This window comes from Eumetopias jubatus, unplaced genomic scaffold (genome assembly GCF_037043125.1).
Source record: "Eumetopias jubatus isolate StellerSeaLion01/CBP00866 unplaced genomic scaffold, mEumJub1_p1.0 scaffold_7, whole genome shotgun sequence".
Taxonomy (NCBI): Eukaryota; Metazoa; Chordata; class Mammalia; order Carnivora; family Otariidae; genus Eumetopias; species Eumetopias jubatus.
This window is the reverse complement of record NW_028274813.1, coordinates 40,268,622-40,296,372: the sequence shown is the minus strand read 5'-3', so window position 1 is coordinate 40,296,372 and position 27,751 is coordinate 40,268,622. Positions and strand designations below refer to the sequence as shown.

At 38.2% G+C, this 27,751-nt stretch overlaps 2 protein-coding genes across 3 annotated transcripts in view; one reads left to right on the top strand and one right to left on the bottom strand.

Annotated features, from left to right (window-relative positions):
- JKAMP (JNK1/MAPK8 associated membrane protein) lies at nucleotides 1-27,687 on the top strand. 2 transcript variants are annotated; one of them, XM_028113400.2, is made up of 7 exons: nucleotides 1-87; nucleotides 2,496-2,587; nucleotides 3,162-3,316; nucleotides 10,881-11,087; nucleotides 13,203-13,384; nucleotides 17,330-17,406; nucleotides 25,596-27,687. In XM_028113400.2, exons 1-7 carry the CDS (start codon nucleotides 84-86, stop codon nucleotides 25,812-25,814), a joined length of 936 nt encoding a protein of 311 aa, XP_027969201.1. In that variant the 5' UTR covers nucleotides 1-83; the 3' UTR covers nucleotides 25,815-27,687. The 2 variants fall into 2 exon arrangements, with proteins under 2 accessions (XP_027969201.1, XP_027969278.1); XM_028113477.2 differs by having other exon boundaries at nucleotides 2-87; nucleotides 2,514-2,587.
- The window catches only part of CCDC175 (coiled-coil domain containing 175), a 70,928-nt gene continuing 70,344 nt past the window's right edge, over nucleotides 27,168-27,751 (bottom strand). The window contains exon 20 of the mRNA XM_028102461.2: nucleotides 27,168-27,266. Coding sequence (XP_027958262.2) covers nucleotides 27,178-27,266 — 89 coding nt within the window. The 3' untranslated portion in view covers nucleotides 27,168-27,177. The remainder of the gene's footprint in view (nucleotides 27,267-27,751) is intronic.

Here is a 27,751-nt window from a genome sequence, read left to right as displayed (position 1 = left end):
CGCCGAGCCGGCTGTGGCCCGGATGTCCGGGCGCTGCCGGCGGCTGATCCCGGAGCTTCTTCAGGGAAACCTGCAAGCGGCCAATGGGTGAGTGGTGGCCGAGGTCGCGGAAACCGCTTGTCTTAGTCCCTGCTTCTTCCCCACGCTGGCGGCTTTGGGCTGTGCCCCGGGGGGCGGCCTCCGGTGAGCGGCGCATCCTTGCCTCTGGCTCGCACCGCCTCGGGCGGGCCCTCCTCCCGGGGTCGGGGTGGTCTCGGCCCCCTTGGGCTGCAGAGGAGACACGCCGTAGAGGAGAGGCGGGCTGTGTGTGCCAGGGCAAAAGACCAGGCCTTGGTTGTGTTCGAGAGGTCACTTCAGTCCCTTTGTTTTAGTCCCTTTGTTTAGCATTCGTGAGGGTAGACTTCAACAATTTAAACAGCGGGCGTCAGTAAGTGCCAACAAACAGGAAAGGGGGCGGAAGCTAATTGCTGCTGAAGTCGCCCGCTGTTGCATCAGACGTTGTTTATAGGGCCCTTCACAAAGGGTAAGACCGTTGCAAAAAAAAAAAAAAAGTCTTGAAATGTTAGCCACCCTCCAGTAAAGGGAAATGGGAGGGGAAATTGAACGGACACGGGGAGCCTTGGTTTTGTTTGGTCGGTGATGAGCTGTTGCTTTCAGTTTGGTGATTTTCAGGCCTTGGGTTTTGAGAACTTTAGATTATTTACATTCAGATGTATTTATTAAACACCTACTAGATGCAAAATCCATGTGGAAGAAGCCTCCAGTTCTTTCACTTTTGTCTTCTCAAAAACACTGAAACAGTTCATTTTTGTCTGTTAGTAGTTTAGGACATACTGATTACAATTGATTAAAAAGTATATGCCAAATAAGGTAAAGAAACCCATGGATTTTAAAAGTACAGAAATTTGGTAAAAGTGAAAATATTAAACGAAACATTTTAGTCAGTGCTCTTTGTATTGTTTCTCAGCAGCACAAGGAGAAAGAAATCAAAAGTACTTGAATTTGAAAGGAGAAAGGGCATTGTGGACAAAGTCTCTATTGTGAATTCATGAAGAATTAGGGAAATTATTCAAGAATAGTGAAAGGAAGGAAAAATTCTCTACTTTTAGGGTCTTCCAGCTGGACTAAAAATTAAGTTCACATGAGACAGATTAACAGAAAAAAAACCCACCAAGTTTTATTATGTGTGCGTGGAGGCCCAATTATGAAACTAAGACTTAAAGAAATGACCAACGGAGGCAGTTCTTTATACATTATTGACAAAGAGGCAATAAATTTGTGAGGAATTTACAGGAAAAGGAAAACAGGTGTTTGGGCTAAGATTAGCAAAAAAGTAACAAGGTTTATTTTTGCAGCTTTTTTGACTTTAAAGTCATATCACTGGTAATAAGGATGTCTTTTTACTGTTTTCAAGGGGACAGAGGAGGTCTGAGTGTCCTTGCCCCTGTTGTTTCTTAAGTAACTTTTATTTAAAATAATATGCCAAAGTGGCACATTTTGGGAGCCTGCCCCTTGACCCCTACAATAGTCATAAAATGCATAATTTTCCAAATTAATTCACATTTGACCACAGTTTTGGATTTAGGTTCTTTGAGGGCAGGGACTCTTGTTACGTTGCTCTGTGGATCTTTAGAAGTTCCTAACCAGGGAATCTGACACTTAATGCACGTTTATTGAATAAGTGAATCAATGAACGAAGGAAAATCAGATGTCTCTGATGAAAAAAAACAAACTCCTTTAATAACTTCTTGATGAAGTCAAAGACAATCTGCAGGCACTGAGGTTTTTTTGTGAAGAAAGCTCCTTTTTATTTTGCCCAAGCCTTGAGAGCAGGGGGTTGATTCTTAGTTTCCAAATATTGGTCAGAGGCCCACTGACAGCCTTGATGAAATTTTCCCCTGTCCTCAACAAAAATGACAAAATTTAGGACAATGGAGTAATCTTTTTCTAAAGGTGAATTTATTTACTTTAAAGGCCTGCCCTTTATTTTGAAATTATTGCTTTTCTGGTATTAAAATGTGTTCTATTATGAACGAAGGTGATATTTTGTGTGTGTGTGTCTCTGTGTGTTGTATGTGTGCACACTTAATGTTCTGACTGGGCAAAATAGGGGTGGTGATCCTCTATTAGTTTTCTAATTAAAAAATGGAAATGCAAAAGTCTAGACCATCTAATCAAGGGGGACTAGCTGCTGGAGCCATTGGAGACATACCAGGTTAAGCTTTGAATTCTGGGGATAGATCCCACTTTGCTGGTTGATGGGTCTTAACCAATAAGGAATGGCATTAACAACAAGATTTCGGTATAACTTTCTGCAGTGGCATAGTGTAAAAGGGGAAATGTAAGTTTAAAAATAAGTGCATCGAGACTTTTGTCTAATACGTATCCTTTTTAACAACTGTGTTGAGATATTTCTGCCAAGTGCTTCCACTGTTATTACATTATTTTTTATAATCACAAAAGATGTTACTTTACTGGCATTTGTTTTTAAAAAGCTGTCGATATTCAACCAGCATGCCTTGGACTTTACTGTGGGAAGACCCTATTATTTAAAAATGGCTCAACTGAAATATACGGAGAATGTGGGGTAAGTCTTAATTAACATGTGTATGCTATTTCATTGCTAAAATCTTTTTGCTTTTGAAATATTTTCACATGTAGAATATCTTTTTTCTTCAGTATACTCAATTTATAAAAATATGAGGCATTAATAAAATTCTTGTCTGTGTTGTTGTATTGATTGTAATACATTTTTCTTGACAGTCACAGTTAAGTATTTTTTAAAACATTTTATAATTTTATAATTTTTAATTATTAATGCTATAGTGCAGTGACTGGGGCAGTAAGTTAACATTAAAACTCAGAACTTTTCTCTAATTTTTATATGGTGTTATTAACTGAGTTTATCATTTAATGTTAGTCATCAATTTGTAACTTAGCAAAAGGAATCTTTTAAAAGAGTGTTATACAGGTATGCCAAACACCAGTGTAGATTTATTTTATTTTTATTTTATTTATTTTACATGTGCGCTTTCTTCTATTTCTAAAAGATGCACACGTGCACATATCTAAACTGAAATGGGATGTCTTTATAGAATGGCTTTGGGATATTAATGTTCTAAAATAATATCTGTACATAAAACACTGTTTTTATATTCTAGGTGTGTCCAAGAGGACAGAGGACAAATGCGCAGAAGTACTGTCAGCCGTGCGCAGAGTCCCCAGAACTTTATGATTGGCTGTATCTTGGGTTTATGGCTATGCTTCCTCTTGTCTTACATTGGTTCTTCATCGAATGGTACTCGGGGAAAAAGAGGTTAGCACTTTCTGTGAATGCATCTGGATGGACTGATGTTGGAATAATGATCATTTAGAAGACCTTACTAATTGTACTTGTAGTGAACCTGTTTTTGCTTTATACTCTGATGACTTTGTGGCAAGAAAACTTAAGGATAGGGTATGCCTCCGTAATATAAAGGGAAATAGCTTTTGTTTTACTCTAAATGATCTTGAAGGAATTTTTTTTCATTTCTCAATTACAATCTTTAGGGGTTTTCTACAAAGAATTGGTTATGATTACAAACTATACTGCAGTAGAACAAATACTTCGTGATTTGATTTAATACTAGTAACCTAGTATAATGTAGTCAAAATGATATAGCTGCAACCTAACTATGAAAACTGATACTAAAACATTAAACCAACAAGCATTTATTGAGCCCTGTGTTTTATGTTTAGAAGATCAGGGGAGGAGGTACAGAAATAACTGATGTGGTTTATACTCGTAATCTTGTAGAGAAGACGAATGTGTATACAGCTAATTATAAATCAGTTTTAGAAGTGTATAAACAAGTGTATAAAAGTGTTATGAGGGGTGCCTGGTGGCTCAGTGGGTTAGGTGTCTGACTCTTGGTTTTGGCTCAGGTCATGATCTCAGGGTCATGGGATCCAGTCCCGTGTAGGCTCTCCGTGCTCAGTGGAGCTTCTGTTTGAGATTCTCTCTCTCCCTCTTCGCCTCCCCCAGCTTGCACTTGCTCACGCTTGCGCTCTCTCTCTTTCTCAAATAAATAAATCTTAAAGCACTATGAGCAAAATGCCCTAGAATGACAAAGAATAGAAGAGATAAATTGTGCCTGATGTGATCTGAAAGACTTCAAAAAAACATTTTAGGCAGAGGAAACAGCATGAACAGTGGCATGGAGGTATAAAATGTGTGCTGTGTTTTAGGTGGGACTGGAAGTAGTCTGGGGTGGTCAGAGTGTGGATTGCACATCAAAGAAAGGTAATAAACAGGAGAGTGGGAAAAGTAGGTTGAGACCAAAATGTGAAGGTTGGTTGGTTTGTGAGAAAGAGAGCGCAATCACGCAAGCAGGGGGAGGAGCAGAGGAAGAGGGACAAGCAGACTCCGCACTGAGCATGGAGCTTGATGTGGGGCTCCATCTCAGGACCCTGAGATCATGACTTGAGGTGAATACAAGTCAGTCTCCTAACCGACTGAGCCACCCAGGTGCCCCCGGAATGTGAAGGTTCTTGATGAGGATGTGAAGTTTATACTGAGAATGAGGAGCCACATTAGTACATTTCAGCCCTACTGGCTTTTAGTTCCTCTAACTTCTCAGCATCTTTCCAGCCTTAGGTCCTTTCCCTTTCCCCAGCTCTTCTCTGCCTCAGATGCTCTCGTTCCTCTGACTGCAACTTTTTACCTAGCTGTCCTTTTCCTTCAGATTTCAGTATAAATCACACCTAGCTGTAGAGGCCTTCCCTGACCCAATTTAAAGTAGGTCTTCCCCCCTCATTTTTCTTTTTTAATAGCATTCTTCATTTTATTGTTTTGGGTTTGTAGTTAGCACTCAGCACAATTTATAGTTAGGTTAGTTTGCTCTGATCTCCCGACTAGAAGTCCGTGAGGGCAGTGGCCACCTCTGCTCTCCATGGACTCTCCAGAGACCAGCACGGCAGCCGGCATGCAGCAGATGCTCATTTAGTATTTTCTGAGTGCATGATTTATTGGTGAAGGTTTTGGCTTAAAGAAGTAGCATCACGGGCGCCTGGGTGGTTCAGTCAATTAAGCGTTTGCCTTCGGCTCATGTCATAATCCCAGAGTTCTGGGATCAAGCCCCGCATCGGGCTCCCTGCTCTGCGGGAAGCCTGCTTCTCCCTCTCCCACTCCCCCTGCTTGTGTTCCTGCTCTTGCTATCTCTCTCTCTGTCAAATAAATAAATAAATAAAATCTTTAAAAAAGCATCACTGGCTGTGTAATTTTAGGAAGGTAACCTCTATAGAGGGTAGGTGAGAGGTGCGGCATCTTAGAAGGCTGTTTCCAAGAAGTAGGGATGGACAGATTCCAGTAGTGTGAATGGGAATGGAAAGGATGGGCTGATGGAAATAGTAGTTTTCTGGATCCCACCTAATAAATCCAGGCTGATTATTTATATTGGAAAAGCCATTGTTCTTTTTCAGATGGATCCGTAAAAAGGTTTTTTAAAAAGTAGCTCTCATCTTTTAATTTCTGTTATAGAATGATGAGAGATGAGGGCAAGAAAGGAGACGTGATAAACTGAAAGCCAAAGTGGAATAATTGCTCAGCTAGTTGGTTGGAACTTCTCAGCCATAAGCAGAGAAAGATGGGGGTATAGAGATGTACCTCCCCAAATGCATTTGAATTAAAACATCAGGTATGTTTTGAGGGGCAGTCTTGGAGCAGAGGGTGGGGTTTGGTTTGAGGGTAGAGCAAAGGAGTGATTAGTTCTCAGGCAGGAAAGCAGGTGGGTTTAAAAAGAAGGAGTTTGCATAACTTAGGTGTGCTTTGCCTAGGAAATTGGCAGCAAAGAACACAAGAGCCATCTCGAATTTTCCTGAGATGTTGTCCTTACAATCAAGGAAGTATAGGCGTAGCTGTCTGAGGCTAGACCAGTGTTTCTCAACCTTTTATTCATTGTCACTTCCTTAAATAAGGAGCCTTTTTAGATACTTTTTTTCTAATTCCACCTCCCCCCATGAAATTTTAATATCATAAATATACTGCTTGTTTATGTTGTGTATGTATCTATGTGCTGTATATAACAAATATAAGATTATTTTCTCCCCAAGAACCAATTTTTGCCCTCTTAGGAGTAAGTCACCTATTGAGAATGCATGGGCCAGACTCTCATCAAAACTTTCCTTTCTGGGTGCCTGGGTGGCTTGGTTGGCTAAGCGACTGCCTTCAGCTCAGGTCATGATCCCGGGGTCCTGGGACCGAGTCCCACATCAGGCTCCCTGCTCAGTGGGGAGCCTGCTTCTCCCTCGGCCTCTGCCTGCCATTCCCCTCTGCTTGTGCTCTCTCTCTCTGTCAAATAAATAAATAAAACCTTAAAAAAAAAAAAAAACAAAAAACCTCTCCTTTCTGGTACTCTTGCTTTCCCCAGAGTTTAGTATTAAATTTGTTTTTCTTTAAGGTCAGGGTGAAGATAAGCAGAATTACATATTTTTATGCAGTATGGTCAGAAGCTGTGCTTCTTATGTGATTTGTTTTTATATAATTTATAACTTTTAGAATGTATTCAGCAATCACTAGGGATGTTTGCAATGTGCCAGATGCTGTACTGGGTTGCAAGATTCAGAGATGACTGAAACGTGGATGCTCACGGTCCAGTGGATGAGATAGACAAGCCATCACAATATTTGTGAGGTTCTGTAATAGGCTGGCAAGAAGGAGAAAGAAGTTAATTTTGCCTTCTCAGAATAGGGTGGTGTCACAAGAAAAAACTGACTTTAAGCTGGACTTCGAAAAGTGAATAGATTTTGATAGGAATTGAAGAAAAAGTCTATCAGAAGGAAAAAAATGTGCAAAAGTATAGAGGCAAAACACACAGTATAATCAAGAAATGAGAGCTGAGGGTCCTGTGAGAAATAGGGACTAAATGAGACCAGGATATACGGAGATTTGGCACTACAAGAGTCTTAGGAACTCTTTGTAAGCCCTGGGGATAACTCCAGAGCTGATCTTGAAGGATACGCAGCTTGCCGGAGAGGTGAGAGAAGCATGCCCACATGTGTGGAGGCGTGAGGAGGAAAGAAATGTAGCCTGGCCAGGAGGTGTGGAAAATAATGCTGGTAAGGAGTATTTTTCCTGAAACACAAGACGGGACTCGTTGAGTAGTCTACGAAGGGGAGTTTTAGAATCCGATTTTGTTTTGTAAAGATCGTGTGGTTAGCTGCAGACAGATTGAAAGGGAGCATGATGAGAAGAGACGAGTAAGGTTACTAAAGTAATAGCAAGAAATGATGAGGTTGGGATGTTTCTAAAAATATGAATTCTATAAGGAAGCAAAACATTAGATTATGTGAAATGGTAAATGTTCGCGTATTCACTATTTCCATCTGTGTAAAATCATGCAGGAGTTTTTCCAACAATATGAGCTAATTAGGAGCTCCAAGTGACCCTCCTGCAGGAAATAACTGAAGTTTGGAAAAGACATACTATTTAAGACCTCGCTGGTCTCACTGGAGGCAGGGGAGATCTCCAAGAATTCATTTTTAGAAAACAAGCCCACCCTAAGGTGGGGCCAGAGTGACAGAGCAGACAGCAGGAATGGGAGCATTGCCTGTGGTTAATTGCTGACAGCAGCGGGTGCTGAATCTGAGGCAGCCGGCGTGAAGCCTAGACTCTCAAGAGGCTGAAGCCCAAGGTAGTGGCGGGCATGGCTGCTGACAAAAGCAGCAGATCCTTTTTGCTGGAAAGCTTCTCCCATTCTCAGTTTAGGCCCATAAAAATCTTACTCATTAATATCTGTTAATGACCTCATACTCTATGAGAACCAAATAAAATCAACACCATGACCGAGAGTGGGTAGACGTAACCAACACTGTAGTTATACTTCCAAAGGACTGCAGATAATGGACTTTCAGCTACACAGTACAAAACTGCTACCTTTATAGTGCTTAAAGAAATAAAGGCTGCAGTCCTAAAGACCTCCAAGAGTCAACAAGACATTATTGGGAATGAACAGATGGGTTTAAAAAACAAAAGGAACGTCTAGAAATGAAATTTTAAAAAATGGTAGATCAGCAGATTAAACAGTTGAAGACAGAATTAGTGAATTAGGAATTACATGTATCTGAAGAAATAATGCAATGCTGAGAGAAAAGGAGATAGAAAATATGAAATATATTAAGAGCAATGGAGCACAGAATGAGAAGCTGTAATGTGTGTCTCTGATTCCTGCTGGGAATGCTACCTAGGTTCAGTTAGACATTCAGACTTCAGAGACTACTGTAGGTCATACCGAGCACCGGTCTGCCCAGAAGAGCACAGCTTGCCTGAGCACCAGCTTTTGAAGCAGTTGAGTTCAGCTGCAGGAAGGTAAAATCCACACTGAATGGGTGTGGGAGTCCAGGCTTAAGGTCTTATACCCTAAAGGAGCCATTCGTTCTGTAACCTCTCCGTAAGGATAGCTTCCAGAGTCCTGCAAGGGACATGCCAATTACAGGAATCACTGAACTCAGGAAAGCCGGACCATGGTGTCCCCATCAGATATTTATTGCTTATTTATAGTTCTCCCCAGTCCAGATACAGTTTACCAATCAAGGGGGTGTTCGTATCCTAAGCAATGTTACCTGGCAATAAAGTTGACATTTTATACTTATCAGGCTTCCAGAGGAACCAAGCTAGAGTTAACTGAAAGAGTCTCATGTACGGAGGAAAAGTTTTATTAACTCTTTGTGCATAGTTTCTAATCAGAGTCTTCAGAAAAAGAGAAAAGGAAGGAGAGCCAATAAGATATATTAGCTTCGGGTTCTACAGACATAGTGAAAAACAGATTTGCAGAATTGCTCCTGGGGAAGCAAAACACATTCCAAGCAGAATAAATAAGAAGAAATTCATACCTGTTCACATTAAAATTAAACTGCAGAACACCGAAAATAAGAGACCACATGGTGCTCTGGCCAGCAGCCCCCTTTGTGCTGACAGCTGACATCTACTCCAGCCGTCCAGGTTAGTCATTTTGAACACAGCCGCCCAGTCAAGCCTCTAGATGACTGCATCCCAGATTGGTATCCATGGAACAGAAAGGACTGATCAGCTGAGCCCAGTCAAACCACAGACTAGTGAGAAATAATCAGTGGTGGTGGTTTCAGGCCACTAAGTTTTGGGGTCGTTTGCTATGCAGTGATAGATAACTGAAACATTGTTCCGAAAGAAAGCTCAAAAGCATCTATAGACTAGGTAATAGAAATAATAAGAGCGTTTACTAGAGAGGCTGGCTGGAAGATAAATATATAGGATCAGTTATCTCCCTATATTTCATATATAGTACCATGGTATTGTGAGATAGCGAAGACCAAGGTAGCTCAGCTACATTGGATTCATATTGTGGAACATGACAAGCTAATTCTAAAATCTATATGGAAGTGCAAAGGCCCAAGAATGGCCAAGACCACTGAAGAAGTAGAAGAATGTAGTAATATCAAGAATCATTGTCATATTCTTTTGTCTCAGGGATAAAAATGGACCCAGGAATAAAATACAGAACCTACCAACAGACCAGTTATCTATGAAACTTGGATGGCAGAAGTGGCGTGGCAGTTTGGGCGGGGTGGGGGGTAGGAGGGACAGTAAGCTACTCAGTAATGTGCTGCTGCTGGGACAGTTGGGGTACCCAAGTGGGAAAGTCTAGTCACACCTACCTAATCCATTCTAGGTGAGTGAAAGATTTAAATGTGAAATCAAAACCTTAAAACTTTTAGAAGAAAACATAGGTTAATATTTTTCTCAGAGTAAGGATTCCTCAGAACATTAAAATGCTAACCAGAAATTTAAAAATTGATGAATTATATTAAAATTTAGAACATCTGTTCATAGATACCACAAGAAAGTGAAAATTCAGCCTATAAACTGAGAGGAAGACATTGGCAACATACTTAACTAAAAAAGCAAATGGATAAACGATGGAATGAGCACACAGTAGAATATTATACGGCAGTGAAAATGACTGAACTTCAGCTACAAGCAATGCCATGGATGAATCTTAGAAATGTAATTTTGAATGGGAAAAAAAAATCTCAAGACGAGTATCACTTTATAGTGCTTAAAAATTAGCATAACTTGGGGCACCTGGGTGGCTCAGTTAAGTGTCCCAATTCTTGATTTCAGCTCAGGTCATGATCTCAGGGTCGTGAGATTGAACCCCATGTCCGGCTCCGTGCTTAGTAGGGAGTCTGCTTGAGAGTCTCTTTGCCGCCCCGCTCACATGTGCATGTGTGCTCTCCCTCTCTTTCAAATAAATCTTTAAAAAAAAAAAATAAGCAAAACTAGACAGAGTGGCTTTGAAACATAATCTAATTGGAATAAAAACTTCAGAAAAAGTGATAAAGACAACTTAGTGTAATGGTTACCTCTTTGGGGAGAGCCAGGAATGGGAATGAGGAGGGAACAGAGGTAAATACAGATTGTTAATGTTCTAGTTACTGGGTTAGATGATGAGCTTATAATGTTTATTATTATACTTTATAACTAATATATATTACATCTAAGCTTTTATGTGCTTTTTATATTTAAGATAATTTAAAATGATGCACAGGATAACTAAGACATTCTTAACAGTTCAGCAAGTCACTAAAGATAAAGGAAGCCCTGAATTTCTGCTCTTCTATACATTTTAGATAATACTGGCACAGTATTATCCGGGATGCATATCCCTTTTTAGTCCAGAAGGTTAAACTCTTCTCAAGTGGTTTTCATGTTTGACTTTTCTGACCTATTTAGAGGATAGTTTAGTTTCGGGATTTATCAGTTAAAATTTCCTTTTAGAATCCATATTTTGAAACATACAGGTTTTCTTAAAAGCCATTGAAATACTGAAAATTTTCTGGTAATTGTGCTTCTTTTGTTTTACTAGTTCCAGTGCACTTTTCCAGCACATCACTGCATTATTCGAATGCAGTATGGCAGCTGTCATCACCTTACTTGTGAGTGATCCAGTTGGTGTTCTTTATATCCGTTCATGTCGAGTACTGATGCTTTCTGATTGGTACACAATGCTTTACAACCCGAGTCCCGATTATGTTACCACAGTGCATTGTACTCATGAAGCTGTTTACCCGCTGTAAGTATTTATACAGACTGAAGATCATTTAAAAAATGGTAATTATAGATTTTATTTGTTTCAACAGATTGAGTATTGAAAAATGGCTTCCAGGCACTGGGGGAGATATAGAGAAATGATTTTCTTCTCTTGAAGGATACATAGTCTAATAGAAGGGAGTAGAAATACATTTTAGTATAACAAGTGAAAGTATTTTTGTGTTGGTGTTGAAGTGTGTATAAGCATTTCTAAAAGAAGCAGTATCTGTTTCTTTAAAAGGGAGTTATAAGGAAAATCTTTATGATATGCAAGCAGTATCTGACAGAGAAAAGAGTATGGGCTTTAGAGGTAAAAACAGGCATGAGTTTGAATCCTGAACTGCGGTGTTAATGTGACCATGTTAAGAGCCTCTTATAACTTCCGTTTTCCTGTTGGTAAAAAATGGAATAATGGTACCTTATAAGGTGATTGTGAGGATTAAATAAGTCTGCACATATCATATACCATGTGCAGTGTCTTACATACAGGAAGCACTTAATAAAATAGTAGCTGGCATTGTAATTGAGTGCTTGGGTTAATGTTTTTTTTGTTTTTGTTTTTTTCCAAAACAAATGTTTATAATTTCCATGAGAATGTTTTGTTTTAAAAATACCAAATTCATAAAAAAAATAAAAATACCAAATTCATAAGACTCTCTATAATACTATCCCAGACTTCTTCATTTTTAGAATTTCTCCTTGTGTTCATTTTGATGTGTTTTTCTTGGTAAAGGTGTAATAGAAGAGTCTGGTATTTACATTCTCATAGTTATAGCAAGTTACCATTACATAATATGCTCAAGAAAATCACCCTTTTTATGCAGGTTCTTAAGAGTACTAAGTGTGAAAAACACTTGCGCAAATGTAAAAGGGCAATTTAAAAATAAAATTTCAGATACAGAGATAGGAACTTCTTTCTACCTGCCTCCCATTAAGCCCTGTATATATGCCATCTGTCTCCCTCTATAGAGAGTATAGACTGCATATAAAAGACCGATAATGCATTCTTGGTTGGTGTCATAGAGCTATAACTCTCAGCTTCAATTATTCTCTTCTCAGATACTGTCCAGGGGACTGCGGAACTTAACCTGGTCCTATTTAGAGAGCTTAAAAAGGGAATCAGATATCATATGTAACTGTCTTATTTAAAACAAAATCATATTCATTTACTGCTGGTGCACATATATAGGTGTTTTTTATACTATCCATAAAGCATATAGTAGGAGAGTCAACAAATATTAAGATTAGAACAGAGATGGCACATAGGTGCTCTTGGCCCTCATTCTGCAGCCATAACAGCCTCCTCACAAAACTTCATTGATCAGGATATGTTCACCATCTTTGAATTAAGTAGATACTGTTTTTTCTCAGCAGCTTTAGCAGTAGTCATTGTGCCATGGCCTGTCTGCCTTGTTTTATTAATGATACAGAACAGTGGTTTTTGAAAATTATGAGAAGATTTTATGGTATCAACATTGGGTTTATACATATTATTTACTTTACATAGCCATTTAGATGTAACTGTATGGCCAGACTGGGGCTAAACTTTTCAAAAAGCGGCAAGAGTACCCGGGGCACCTGGCTGGCTTGGTCAGAAGAGCATGCAACTCTTGATCTTGGGGTTTTGAGTTCAAGCCCCAGGTTGGGCATAGAGATTACTAAAAAAAAAAAAAAAACAACAAAACTTAAAGCTGCAGGACTACCAAAAGTTATAGAAATTTTTTTTCTTTTGTGAGTCAACAAAAAGTAAATGGCACAAAATTATCAGAAGCCTTTGGAACACTATTAACCTTGACTAATGCAGGCTATTTTCTCCATTGGTATATATAGCCTAGTTCCTTACAAATTGAAAAATACCAAGATACTTTACTGATAATTGTAGTTTTGAAGGGAACTTCATTAGATGAGACATACCAAAGCATGCAAATTTCTATTATTAGAAACTTAAAAAATATTTACATTACTAAAACCTTATGAGTTAATAGGTTGGCTTAATATACTTTTTAAATCTTCTTTAGCATCTTTGATTTTAAATTGATCAGTAATAGGTATTTTAAAACATTTTTTCAGTGTTACAATTCTTTGTTTTATTTTACAGATACACCATTGTATTTATCTATTATGCATTCTGCTTGGTATTGATGATGCTGCTCCGACCCCTTCTGGTAAAGAAGATTGCCTGTGGGTTAGGAAAGTCTGATCGATTTAAAAGTATTTATGCTGCACTTTACTTCTTTCCAATTTTAACTGTGCTTCAGGCAGTTGGCGGAGGCCTTTTATGTAAGTTTGATGGGTCAAGTCAATGAAATATATTTTTATGTGTGATAAATAGTATTTTCTCTAAGTATAATTTTGGATCTTTTTCTTTAAAATAGTTTTTTTAATCCTTGAAAAAATATATATTTCCTAAAACATAATGAGTCATAAAAAAAATTAAAAATGGGCTTCTTGGAATGGAATAGATATTCTCAAACTAATCAAAGCTGATTTCTATTTAAAGACTACTTTGAACCTGGAGCTTTTAACCTAAGTAGGAATATTTTAAAAACCTGAGTGTAAATTAAAAAACGAACTTGTTTTCGCATATAATATATAGAAATTACTGTTTTGGGTTTTTTTTTTTAAAGATTTTATTTATTTGACAGAGACAGCCAGAGCAGGAACACAAGCAGGGGGAGTGGGAGAAGGAGAAGCAGGCCTCCCGCTGAGTAGGGAGTCCGATGCGGGGCTCGATCCCAGGACCCTGGGACCACAACCCGAGCCGAAGGCAGACGCTCAACGACTGAGCCACCCAGGAGCCCTAGAAATTACTGTTGATGATATATACTAACATATATTATCATTAAGTTATGTCTTCAGTTTTTGAGTTCCTTTACTAAAGCTTTTTAGGTACAGTAAAAGAATCCTCAATATATTCTTTATTTTAATATAGCCATTCATTTATTCAGCAACTATTTAGACTGAATTTTGATTCAAGAAGAAGAAGTTGTTAAAGGACTGCATACTAGTAAGAAAGCTATAAGTACCTGAGAGAATGTAGTATAGTACTTACTTGAATATGTGACATTGAATATTGCAGGGATGTTAGATGCCATCTTTTATGGGAAGCCTACCGGGGTACAGAGGGCAAGGTTTCTGGCCTAAAGGAACTAGGAAAGACTGGCATCATTATGTAGCATGGTAATGAATTTGGTTCTGGAGGAGGATGGCACTGGGAAGGTGAGGCCAAGGGAAGAGGAAATTGGGAGACTAGTCAGAGGTCTGTTATCCTACTCATATTCTAGTTTACAGATGTATTGTTTCAGTTGGCCTGCATAATACTTGAAAATGTCTAGTTCCTTCTAGCTCCTACCATTCCATATTTTCTTAGATTTGGCCCACTTCTGTTATTTACCTGCCTGGCTGGCCTCTGTAGGTGTTTGAGGTTGCTATTTTCTTGCTCTAGGGATAGAGACCTACTCTTTAAGGATTTTAGGCAGAAGAGTGACATGCCTAGGTTTGCATTTTGGAGAGAGAACTTGATAGCAGTGTGGAAGACGGATTGGTGGGGGAAGAGGACCTGGGGAGTCCGTTAGGAGGGTATTGCTGCTAGCCCAGTCTGACTGGCCGAAAGCAGAGAAACACTGGGAATGGAGAGTATTTTGAAGATAGAGTTAACTAAACTAGGTAACTGATTAAACATAGGGGTGAGGGAATAAGAGGAAAATATGATAGAGTAGCTTTTTGACTTAGTAACTGGTGAATAGAGCAACAGAAACAGATATTAGAAGAAGCAAATAAAATAGGTTGATGAGAAGTGAATCCAGTTTTAGCTGTTCATGGAATATTCACAAAAGTACAGGTAATTATTTATACGAGTCTGGCGCTTAGGAGAGCTGTCTAGGCTGGAAAGATTTAGGAATTGTCAGCCCGCACCCTGTGTCCTAGACTACAGGTGGTGCTATTGTGTAGAACCTCCCGAGGGGAAAAAACTGTGGAAAGTGGGCCAGGGTTTGGGATGTTAGCCCAGGGAGACTGCCAGACCCCACTGCTTCATATACTGTAGCTGCCTGTATTGAAAAATGCTTTTTCCCCACACTGAACATCAGATCAGATCAGGCTTTGTCAACAAGCCTCTGCTCAAAACACATTCATTGTGAGGATCAAGGAGTTAGTGTTCATTTGCACTAAATATAAATTTATGCATTCTGCTAAGATTAGTCACAGGATATCATACCAACTTGTAATTTTATATTGGAAAAAAAAAGAACAGATAATTTTGGTTTGTAGGAGTGTCTTAGTCACTTCAGACTGCTATAACAGTACCATAGACGGGGTGGCTTGCAAACAACAGAAATTTTTTTCTCACAGTCCTGGAAAATGGGAAGTCCAAGAGCAGGGCACCAGCAGATTTGGTGTCTGGATAAGAGCCCACTGTGTCCTCATGTGGCAGAAGTTGGTTGGGGGTGCTCTCTTATGTAAGGGCACTAATTTCATTCACGAGGGCCTCCCAGAGGCCCCACCTCCAAATACCATCACATTGCGAGTTAGGATTTCAGCAGGAGAATTTGGGGGGACACAAACATTCTGTTCATAACAAGGAACTGTAAGTGTCTGAGCAAGTAGAGCAGCAAGCGGCTTCTGGTAGCTTACGATACCCGGGTCTAGGGAGAGAGACACTGGAGTTATCAGGAAGAGGTCTGTGACAAATTTTACCTGCTTGGAATTATTGAAGCCAGTTTTTAAGTGTGATCTGCATTCGAAGCACTAGGGGAACTAAAATGCAGATTCTCAGGCCTTACCCCAAGGCCTAGTTGCTCAAAATCTCAAATTGTTTTACACTCTAGAGTAAGAACCATGCCTGAGCCTAAGACCACCCTCTACTACCCACAAGTTTGGGCATTGTTAGAAACTTCCTTTCCCTTTTTTTTTTTTTTTAACTTAGATGGCTTTTTACTACTCAGTCTTAAATTTGTATCATTAGCAACATTGTTTATAAATTAAATGGGTTTTTTTTTGAATGGTTGGTTGAGGACCTAATAGCTGTCTATGAAGTAAAATGTTCTAAATGTCAAACAAGGCATTCAGTTATTTAGTAAGTTGGAATTGGGCCCGTATAGATAAGTCAGAATTTCTGGCTTCTGCTTTCTGAATTAACATTTGAAATTGTTCCAGATGGGTTCCACTGCAATGTAGAATGATTAGTGGTTTCATAAATTGAAGTTGTTTTCAAATAATTACATGAAAAATAATTCAAGATTTTATTCTCAGTTTGTTCATTTGTTTTAGTGTGCTATAAATTGAAAACATTTTGGGGCACCTGGGTGGCTCAGTCGGTTAAGCGTCTGCTTTCAGCTCATGTCATGATCCCAGCGTCCTGGGATTGGGCCCTGCATCGGGCTCTGCTCAGTGGGGAACCTGCTTCTCCCTCTCCCTCTGCCTGCCTGTCTGCGTACTTGTGATCCCTCTCTCTCTGGGTCAAATAAATAAATGAATCTTTAAAAAAAATAAATTGAAAACATTTTAAGAGAAAGGTAGTATTTTATAAGGAAAACTTTTGCTTGAAGTAGAAATATGTAGAATTTTGACATAAAGAACACTGAATGATCCATTTGTCCTTTGAGATTTATTGACACATGAACTTTTCTAAAGAGTAATTAAAACTGGATAGCTTTTCTAACCAATGTCCTCCATCTGGACCACAAAACAAAATTATTTGAGTAATTACTTTCTCAATCCTCCCGAGTTTGGTACATACTAGTATTCTAGATGCAGACAGAAATTAATTCTTTACATTCAATGGATGCCTAAGGTAGGATCTTCAAAGCTGGGCCAAGGATAGTTTTACATTTTTAAACAGTAGAAAAAAAATTAAAAGAAGAGTAGTAATGCTTAACATGTGAAAATTATGTGAAATTTGGATTTTATTATCCCTAAAGTTTTATTGGGACATAGCCACACCCATTCATTTATGTATTGTCTGGCTGTATTCCACTACAATGGGAACTTGAGTGATTGAGACAGTGACTGTATGGCCCACAAAGCCAAAAGTATTTACTATCTGGCCTTTTACTTCTGTAAAAAGGCTTGCTGACCCCTGCCTTAGGGCATTAGGACTTAAGTCTCTCATAGGACTGGTTGAGAAAGTTTTCACCTATGGGGAGTATTATACTGTTTGAATTTTTTTGATGGTTTATTCAGGAAATTTGTTTAATTTTCATTATTATACCAATGTTTGTTTTTCAGATTATGCCTTCCCATACATTATATTAGTATTATCTTTGGTTACTCTGGCTGTGTACATGTCAGCTTCTGAAATAGAGGTAGGAAATCTTTTTTTCCTTTGTTAAAGGTTTTTCTTTTTAATAGATTTTAGTAACTGAATAGGAGAATAGTACATATGATATGGTACAACTGATTGATTTAGTAATGGCTAATTGATTGGCTAATTGATGGCACTCAGTAGCTTTTAGCTTAAGTTTATGAAAGGTTGTATATTGGACTGTATTTGCTTGGGAAATTATGCAGTAGTAGGCTCAGCTATCCAGCATGTTGGAGAAAAAACAATCATTTCACATAATTCACCCACATAGAAAATGTTTATTATTGAAATGTTGAAAGTTATTAATACTATTTTGAAGGAAACATGAAATGCTTAATTGTATATAGAACTAATTTTACACTTTATTTTACAATGGCAACACTGACAGTCAATAATTATATACATTTTGTACTCTTCTATACTTTGTTCCCAATTTTATTTTCTTGATTATGGATGTTTTTACATTTGCACTCTAATATTTTGGTGATTTGGAAATAATGTCATAGTCACATTCGTTTTGATACTGTTCCTATTTTGAGATCTCCATTTTGTGCTTTTTAGTATTTTAGTGAAAGGCCACTATTAGAACTCTGAGTTATTCCTTTCACTTAAAAGGAATAAAAGTGTCGCTTGCTAATCTAGTGCCTTGGCACAGTCTTCAGGTGCATACCACTGTTGATAAGATACATGCTGTCTCATAATTCTTTCATGAAAAAGTTCAACCCAGAGAAAATCAAGTTACATTAGTAAAAGAATGAGAGGGAATGACTTTCAGGTAGAATAATAGTAGAGGAACTAGACAGAATATTTTTATGGTGATTCAGATCTTTTCATTTGTATACTATCTCCATTTCTCCTTTGTAATCTTTAATCAACAAAACAGTATGTTTAAAGAAGATAAGCAAATTTTATTTTGTCACTTTTATCCACTCTAAGGAAAGACTTGAGGGAGGAAATGATTGGATATTTCAATAAAATGGAGTTTTTGAATTTTTATTTATTATCTATACTATGGATAGTTAAATTAGCTTGAAACTTGTATCTCTGCTTCAGGAATCTCTTCTATATAAAATGTTCATGTACTTCAGTTAGCACTCTATAATGAATCAGAAGTAGGGACCTGAGTCAGGAAAAGAAAATCTAGTTCTAGGTGAGTTGATGAGTCATTTAATAAGAGAGAGTTGGTAACCTACTGCAAATGACATTTTAGTGTGTTTATTAGCACTTTTAGATATTACGTTTATAATAACTTGTTACCTCCAGTTTCTGCATATTAGAGAGCTGTTTAAAGATTGAAGGAAATCAGACTGTTCACGTGTCGTTTCTGCTCCCTCTAATTATCCAGGCAGCAGACTCCCAAGAATACTAGAGATTGAGGAAGTTGGGTGTATATACCTCCTACTTCCTGCCTATAAGACTCAGCTACAGTGGATCAGGGCAGGAAGAAGGCACATCATGTGGAGTTCCCTTCTAGTTCACATCTCTCAGAAGAAACCATAGTGTTTCCAGGGTTGAATGGTGGTGTGGACTAGAATTGAGAGACATGGGCTCCTGTTTTGGTGCTGCCCCTGAATGTTTATTATGGCTGTCGGAAGCCTCAGTTTCATCATCTGTAAAGTGTAGTGGCTAGACTGAGTGACTTCTTGAGTCCTTTTTAGGTCAAACATTGTGTGATTCTGAGGTTATTGTGTGGAAACAGTACATTTTTATTGAAGTATTAACATACAGTGTTATATTAGTTTGTGTACAGTGTAATCATTCAACAATTCTATATATTACTCAGTGCTCATCACGATATGTGTACTCTTAATCCCATTTTTTCACCCACTTCCCCCTGGTAACCACCAGTTTGTTCTCTGTATTTGAGTCTTTTTTCTTTTGTTTTTGTGCTTTTTATCCTTTGTTTCTTAAATCCCACATAACGAGTGAAATCATATGGTATTTGTCTTTCTCACGTAGCATTATACCGTCTAGGTCTATCCATGTTGTTACAAATGGCAAGATCTCATCCTTTTTTATGGCTGAGTAATATCCCATTTTTTATATGTACCACACCTTTGTCCATTCATCTATCCATGGACACTTGGGTTGCTTCCATATCTTGGCTATGTAAATGCTGTAATAAACGTGGGAGTGCACGTATCTTTTCAGATTAGTGTTTTCATTTTCTTTGGGTAAATACCCAGTAGCGGAATTTGGTAATTCTATTTTTAGTTTTTGGAGGAGCCTCCATACTGTTTCCACAGTGGCTGTGCCAGTTGGCATTCCCAGTGCCAACTGTTTTCTCCACATCTTCACCAACGTGTGTGTCTTGTGTTCTTGATTTTAGCTACTCTGACAAGTGTAAGGTGATATCTCATTGTAGTTTTGATTTGCATTTCCCTGATTAGTATGTCTTTTTTGGGAAAACTGTCCAAGTCCTCTGCCCATTTTTTTAATCAGATTGTTTCTTGGGTGTTGAGTTGTAGAAGTCATAGGAGATATATGTATCCACATCCATATTAATATATATGTCCATATATATTAATATATATATATATCTCCATACCCATATTAATCCCTTATCAGATATATCACTTGCAAATATCTTCTCCCCTTCATTAGGTTGCCTTTTTGTTTTGTTGATGGTTTCCTTTACTGTGTAACAGCTTTTTGTTTTGGTGTAGTCCCAATACTTTGCTTTTGCTTCTGTTTCCCTTGCCTGAGGAGACCTATGTAGCCAATGTCAAATTACTGCCTATTTTGCTCTAGGAACTTTATGGTTTCAGGTCTCACATTTAGGCCTTTAATCCATTTTGAGTTTATTTTTGTGTATGGGGTAAGAAAGTGGTCCAGTTTCATTCCTTTGCGTGTAGGTGTGCAGTTTTCGCAGCACTATTTATTGAAGAGACTGTCTTTTCCCCATTGTATATACTCTTGCCTCCCTTGTCCTAGATTAATTTACCATATATGCATGGGTTTATCTCAGGGCTTTCTGTTCTGTTCCACTGATCTGTGTGTCTCTTTCTGTGCCAGTACCTTACTGCTTTGATTACTACAGCTTTGTAGTATATCTTGAAATCTGGGATTATCATAACTCCAGCTGTTTTTCTTTCCCAAAATTGCTTTGGCTAGTTAGGATTTTTTGTGGTTCCAAACAAATTTTACAATTATTCTAGTTCTGTAAAAAAATGTTGTTGCTATTTTGATAGGGATCGCATTATGTAGATTTCTTTGGGTGGTATAAACATTTTAACACTTGGATCTTCCAATTCATGAGCATGGAATTTCCGTTTGTTTGTGTCACCTTCAGTTTCTTTCATCAGTGTTTTATAATTTTCAGAGTACAGGTCTTTTGCTTCCTTGGTTAAGTTTATTCCTAGATGTTTTATTATTTTTGTACAATGTAAATAGGATTGTTTAATTTCTCCTTCCGCTACTTCGTTATTAGTGTATAGAAATTCAGCAGATTTCTGTTCATTAATTTTATATCCTGCAACTTCATTGAATTCATTTATCAGTTCTAGTAGTTTTTTGGTGGCATCTTTAGGGTTTTCTGTATATAGTATCATGTCGTCTGCAAATAGTGGAAGTTTTACTTCTTCCTTACCAATTTGAATTATTTCTTTTTGTTGTTTCTGTGGCTAGAACTTCTAGTACTCTGTTGAATTAAAGTGGTAAGAGTGGATCTCCTTGTCCTGTTCCTGATCTTGGAGGAAAGGCCCTTGGTTTTTCACCATTTAGTAAGATGTGAGCTGTGGGATTTTCATATACAGCCTTTACTATGTTGAGGTACCTTCTCTCTAGACTAACTTGGTTGAGAGGTTTTTATCACAAATGGATGTTGTGCCTTGTCAGATGCCTTTTCTGCATCTGTTTAGATGATGCTATGGTTTTTATCCTCTCATTAATGTGATGTATCATGTTGATTGATTTGCAAATATTGAACCACCCTTGCAACCTGGAATAAAACCCACTTGATTGTGGAGAATAATTTCTTTATTGTTCCATTTAGTTTACCAATATCTTGTTGAGGATTTTTTCATCTATGTTCATCAGAGATATTGGCCTGTAGTTTTCCCTTCTTGTGGTGTCTTTATCTGGTTTTGTTATCAGGGTAATGTTGGCCTCATAGACTATATTTGGAAGCTTTCCTTCTCTATTTTTTGAAATAGTTTGAGAAGAATGGGTATTAATTCTTCTTTAAATGTTTGGTAGAATTCACCTATGATGCCATCTGGTCTTGGACTTTATTTTGTTGGGAGTGTTTTGATTACGGATTCCGTTCCATTGATAGTAATTGATCTGTTCAAGTTTTCTATTTCTTCCTGATTCACTTTTGAGAGGTTATATGCTTCTAGGAATGTATCCATTTCTTTAAAGTTGTCCAATTTATTGGCATCTAATTTTTCATAATATTCTCTTAACATCCTTTGTATTTCTGTGGTGTCAGTTATTTCTCCTCCTTTTCTAGTTTTATTTATTTGAGACCTTTTTTTCTTGCTGAGTCTGGCTAAAGGTTTATCAATTTTGTTGATCTTCAGAGAGCCAGCTCCTGGTTTAACTGATCTGTTCAATTTTTTTTTTTAATCTATTTCATTTATGTCTGCTCTAATCTTTATTATTTTCTTCCTTCTACTGGCTTTGGGCTTTGTTCTTTTTCTAGCTCCTTTAGGGGTAAGGTTACATTGTTTGAGATGTTTCTTATTTCTTGAGGTAGGCCTCTATTGCTATAATCTTCCCTTCTTAGAACAGCGTTTGCTACATCCCAAAGATTTTGAACCATCGTAATTTTCATTTGTCTCATGTATTTTTGATTTCCTCTTTAGTGTCTAGGTTGACCCATTAATCATTTAGTAACATGTTATTTAGCCTCCATGTATTTGTGTTCTTTCTAGACTTTTTATTGTGATTTCTAGTTTCATACCTTTGTGGTTGGAAAGATGCATGATATGATTTTGACCTTTTTAAGTTTATTGAGACTTGTTTTGGGGTCTAACATGTGATCCATTATGGAAAAGATCCCATGCACACTTTGAAAAAAATGTGTAATCCACTGTTTTTGGATGGAATGTTTGACTATATATTTTAGGTCCATCTGGTCTGATGTGTCATTCACAGCCATTGTTTCCTTGTTGATTTGTCTGGATAATGTATCCATTGATGTAAGTGGAGTATTGAAGTCTCCAACAATTACTGTATTACTGTCAGTTTCTTCCTGTCTGTTAATAGTTGCTTTATGTATTAGGTGCTCCCTTTTTGGGTGCATATTTATAATTGTTCTACCCTCTTGTTGGATTGTTCCCTTTATAATTATGTAGTATCCAGTATCCTTTTTGTCTCTTGGTACGGTCCTTGTTTTAAAGTCTTTTTTGTCCAATGTAAATATTGCTAACCCAGCTTTCTTCTAACTTCTATTTGCATGATGTGTTTTTCTTTCCCTTCACTTTCAATCTTGCATGTGTTTAGGTCTGAAGTCTGTTAAACACAGCACTTAGATGGGTTGTTTTTTTATCCATTCAGCACCCTATGTCTTTTGTTTGTAGCATTTAGTCCATTTATAATAGGTATATACTTACTGCCATTGTTACTTGTTTTACTGTTATTTTTGTAGTTCTCTGCTCCTCTTTTTTCTCTTCTCTTGTGGTTTGATGCCTTTAGTGTTATGCTTGGATTCCTTTCTATTTGTATATGTATTACAGGTTTTTGATTTGTGGTTACCATTACATTCATATATAACTTCTCATGTGTATAGCAGTCTATATTAAGTTGTGGGTCACTTTCGTTAGAACCCATTCTAAAAGCACTAAATTTTTACCCCTGCCATGTTTTATGTATGTGATGTCCTACTCTACCTCCTTTTGTGAGTCCTTTCACTGATTTTTATAGATATATTTGATTTTACTGTTTTTGCATTTTACTCTCCATACTGGTTTTGTATGTGGTTAATCTCTTATTACATGTTTGCATTTACCTGTGACATTTTTTCCTTTCATAGTTTTCTTACTCATTATGCGTTTTTTCCCACTCAAAAGAATTCCCTTTAACATTTCTTGTAAGACTGGTTTAGTGGACGGGGAAACTCTTTATCTCTGCGTAACAGCCTTGCTGAATAGAGTATTCTAGGTAACAGGTTTTTTTCTTTAAGCATTTTGAATATATTGTGCCACTCCCTTCAGGCCTGCAGAGTTTCTGCTGAAAAATCCCGATAGGCTTACAGGGTTTCCCTTATGTGTAACTGCTTTCTCTTGCTGCTTGTAAAATCTCTAGCACTACTTTTGCCGTTGTAATTATTATGTGTCCTGGGTTTTGTCAGCTGCTGTCTGTGCTGCCTGCATCTGGCTGTTTTCTTCCCCAGATTAGGGAAGTTTCAGCTTTTATTTCTTCAAATAAATTTTCTGTCCCTTTTCTCTCTCCTCCTCCTGGGATCCCTATTATGTGAATATTATTAGGCTTGATGGTGTCACTGAGTCCCCTTAACCTAGTCTCATTTTTTATTATGTTTTTTTCTGTTTGCTGTTCAGCTTGGCTGCTTTCCATTACACCAGTCTTCCAGATCACTGATCTGTTCTTCTCCTTCCTCTATTGATTCCCTCTAGTGTAATTTCCATTTCACTTATTAGTTCTTCATCTCCAACTGGTTCTGTTTTATGTTTTGTATCTCTTTATTGAAGGTCTCACTGAGATCCTCCCCTCAATTATGACCATTAGTTATCAGGCATGTTGCTTATCTCTCTTTCATTTGGGACTTATTCCTCAGTCTCCTCATTTTATCTTTTTCTTTGAATTAGAAAAGTCAGCTACATCTCCTGATTTTGAAAGTAGTGGCCTTCTGAAGAAGAGGTCCTGTGGCGCAGTGCCCCCTGTTCACCAGAACCAGGTGTTTCAGGAGTGTCTCCTCTGTGGGGTACATGGGCCCTGCTGTTGGGGCTGTGCTGTGTTTGCCTTCAGTCCAGTCAGCTGCAGTGACCTCCTTCACCTGCTCAGGGCACACCAGGCAGGGTTTGGTCGCTCTGCTGTTAAGATGTCAGTCTTGGGCCACCGAGGTCCTGTAGCTGGGGAGGATTGGCAGTCAGACCAGATGCCTGACCCCCTTCTGTCTGTTGGGGCTGCAGGTACACCACTCTCCAGGGCACTGCTCTCCCTTCCCTGTCCCTTGAGAGGTTTTTGCTGGTTGGTGGGGCTGACAGTCACACCAGATGTTTGTCCGCAGTCTGTCGCAGCGACCATGGCACTGATCGGCAGGGTACTTCCTCTGCATTTTCGGTTATAAGGTTTGGCTCTTGGGATTTGGGGCATGCTGGCGTATGTGATTCTCTTCCCCTCTCCCCAGGGTGGGAGCCACTTTGAAGTGGTGCCATCTCTCCCGGGGTTGCTTGCAGAGTGTGTGGGGGCAGGAGCTGCTTTGGAAGGTACCTGCTGAGTGAATCTGCAAGAGAACATGGGTTGGGTGTGGTGCTAGCAAGCTAGGTGGAGAGTGTTCTGCTGGTTCCTGCAAGTGTCTGGGTATGTGCTAGTTCTTTTGTTCTTGGAGAAGTTGCCCAAAGATCCCTACTGTGCACGTTCTGAGATTAGTAAACCACCTTCACATATACCCCTGGTGCTCTTCAAACTGCTGCATTTCTGCTAGGTTGTTATGCTGGCTCTTTTTTGTTTTCTTCAAATTTTTATTTAAATTCTAGTTAGTTAACCTATAGTGTAATATTGGTTTCAGGAGTAGAATTTAGTGATTCATCACTTACCTGTTATGCTGGCTCTTAATGGCTTGGGAGTACTCAGTTTTTCTGTTATCTTCTGGCTCTCCTGGAGCTAAGTGCCCCTGATTGTAAAAAACTCTTAAGGCCCACTGGGGGACTCATTCTCCCAGTGCTGGACCCCTGTGCCTAGGGTTGCTGGTGTGGGGTCTGATCATTTGGTTTCTTCTGGTTAGTCTCTCTCAGGGCTTAGTTCCTAACTATGTCCCCACCCTTCTTACCCTTTCCGATGTGGCCTCCTCTCTACAATTAACTGTGGAAAGTCTTCTGCCAGTCTTTGGGTCATTTTTAGAGTTGGTTGCACTGATGTGTGTTATCTCAGTGAATCCATGGGATGAGGAGAGCTCAGGATCTTCCTATTCTGCATCTTCCCAGCAAATAATGCATTTTAAATTATGTAATAAATTATCTAGCTTATTCAGCCCAATAATTTGTTTTCTTTTATAAAATTATATAGAACTGCTATGATCTTCTGGTGCGAAAGAAAAGACTTATTGTTCTCTTCAGCCACTGGTTACTTCACGCCTATGGAATAATATCCATTTCCAGAGTGGATAAACTCGAGCAAGATTTACCCCTTTTGGCTCTGGTACCCACACCAGCTCTTTTTTACTTGTTCACGGCAAAATTTACCGAGCCTTCACGGATACTCTCCGAAGGAGCCAATGGACACTGAATGTAAAATGCCAAAAAACCTAAAAAGTGTTCTTAGTAAAAAAAAATATAAAATGCATTAATACTCTTCTATTGTACATGGAGGTAAGATTGAGTTTTGTTTTTCTGTTTTTGACTTAACAGACTTTATGGTTAGACTTGGAAAATACAAAATGCTGTAATAGTCTGTTACATAGTATAATACACTGTATACTTTAGCACTCTATGACACTACCAGCATGTTAGGAAGCACTTGCCTCCGGCAACAACTTAGTTATTCTTTAAAGCAAAATCATATTTCTCTATTCCTTGACAAGTATAATCTGAAATCCTTAGCATTGGCCTAATTGTGCATGTCTGTTGTATTTCAATTTGTTTTTCAAGTATAATGAATTATAAGGACAAACATACCTTGTGGGTCTGATAGCAAACATGGAAATGAAGTATGTTGTTTGTTTGTTATTTATTTTTACCAGTACAGTATTTTGATTATAAAAATAGAGTATAATTTATATAATAGGTTTTCTGTTTATAAGTAGTTTGGTTGAAGACATCTTCTGATTATTGTTTCTGTTAAGAAAAACAAAATGCTTACATTTTGTGTGCTTTACAAAAAAATCTCAGATGTTGACATTTAATTGTATTTTGCCACACTAATTGTGGAAATAATTCAGACTATTAAGTAGTAAGAGGAGTAGTTCTTTCCCAAATGAATAAATACATGTATTCACATAGTCCCTTCCTCTTTGGTCTCATTTTTGAAGGATATATGCACAGTGCCATATTTTACTGATCCTGAAACTTTTTTCACATTGTGACATCTCTGAATTAGGATGCATCTTACAACGGATGCCTTCTTAAACTAAATACAGAATATATACAACATATAGTTTTCCTTGATAGGTGTGTGCTGCGAATTTTATGTTCGGAAGCCTTTAAGAGATTCATATGGAAGCAAAATAAAGTTTTTTGGCACTTAACCTAATAATCTGACCATTTTGGGGTGCTTGGGTGGCTCAGTTGGTTAAAGCGGCTGCCTTCGGCTCAGGTCATGATCCTGGAGTCCCGGGATCGAGTCCCGCATCGGGCTCCTGCTCCGCGGGGAGTCTGCTTTTCCCTCTGACCCTCCCCCCTCTCATGCTCTCTCTCTCTGTCTCATTCTCTCTCTCAAATAAATAATAAAATCTTTAGGAAAAAAAAATCTGGCCATTTTATCCATCTGTATTGTTTAGAAGGTTATTTACCGATTCTGTTTAGTGGGGATTATGCAGGTTTGTTAATCAACTTAAGACATCCATTGACCATTGCAAAATATGAAAGAAAGTGCACTCACTTGTTTTGTAGTTTTGTTTTTGCCTTTTAAATTCACAGCAGGTGTAGCCTTGTTATTTTAGTTTTTCTTTGTTAATGTTTTTCATAGTACATTCAACCCCCTGGGGATGGGCTTTTTTGAAAGGAATGTGTTTCTTCTTTTCTGTAGGAGTAAAAATGAAAATTCTGTGTATGTCACACAAGTTTGGGTTGTTATTAGTGTACATTAAAATTCTAAATTTCCCAAAGAATCCTCAATTGGACAATTGTATAGTATGGGACTTGGTATGGGGAGGGGAAGGGAAGCGTAGGGAGCCATGTATCTGATTACCAGGACCATATCTGTCCCTCTACATTTGGAGCCATTTTAACAGTTATCTTCTCTGTTCTAGCAGAAAAATGCATATGCAAGTAATTATAATTCTTCAAATGCAGAGTTTCAGGAGTACTTAAACATATATCTGCGTTTTTAATTTGCTTTAAGAACAAGACCAGAACAATTCATAGCAACTATGGTTGCCAATGTTACTAAATGATCTGTTAAATCGTGATCATTAAAAATATAAACAAATCGCCCTACTCAACTTTGTTCAGTTTTTACTTAGATCCTTATCGGCCATTACAACTCTGCTATAGTGTGTGGTAATT

Coding starts and splice junctions, on each gene's coding strand:
- JKAMP (XM_028113400.2), top strand. Junction 3,317..10,880: donor TGGTACTCGGGGAAAAAGAG/GTTAGCACTTTC, acceptor TTGTTTTACTAG/TTCCAGTGCACTTTTCCAGC. Junction 13,385..17,329: donor AGTTGGCGGAGGCCTTTTAT/GTAAGTTTGATG, acceptor TTTGTTTTTCAG/ATTATGCCTTCCCATACATT.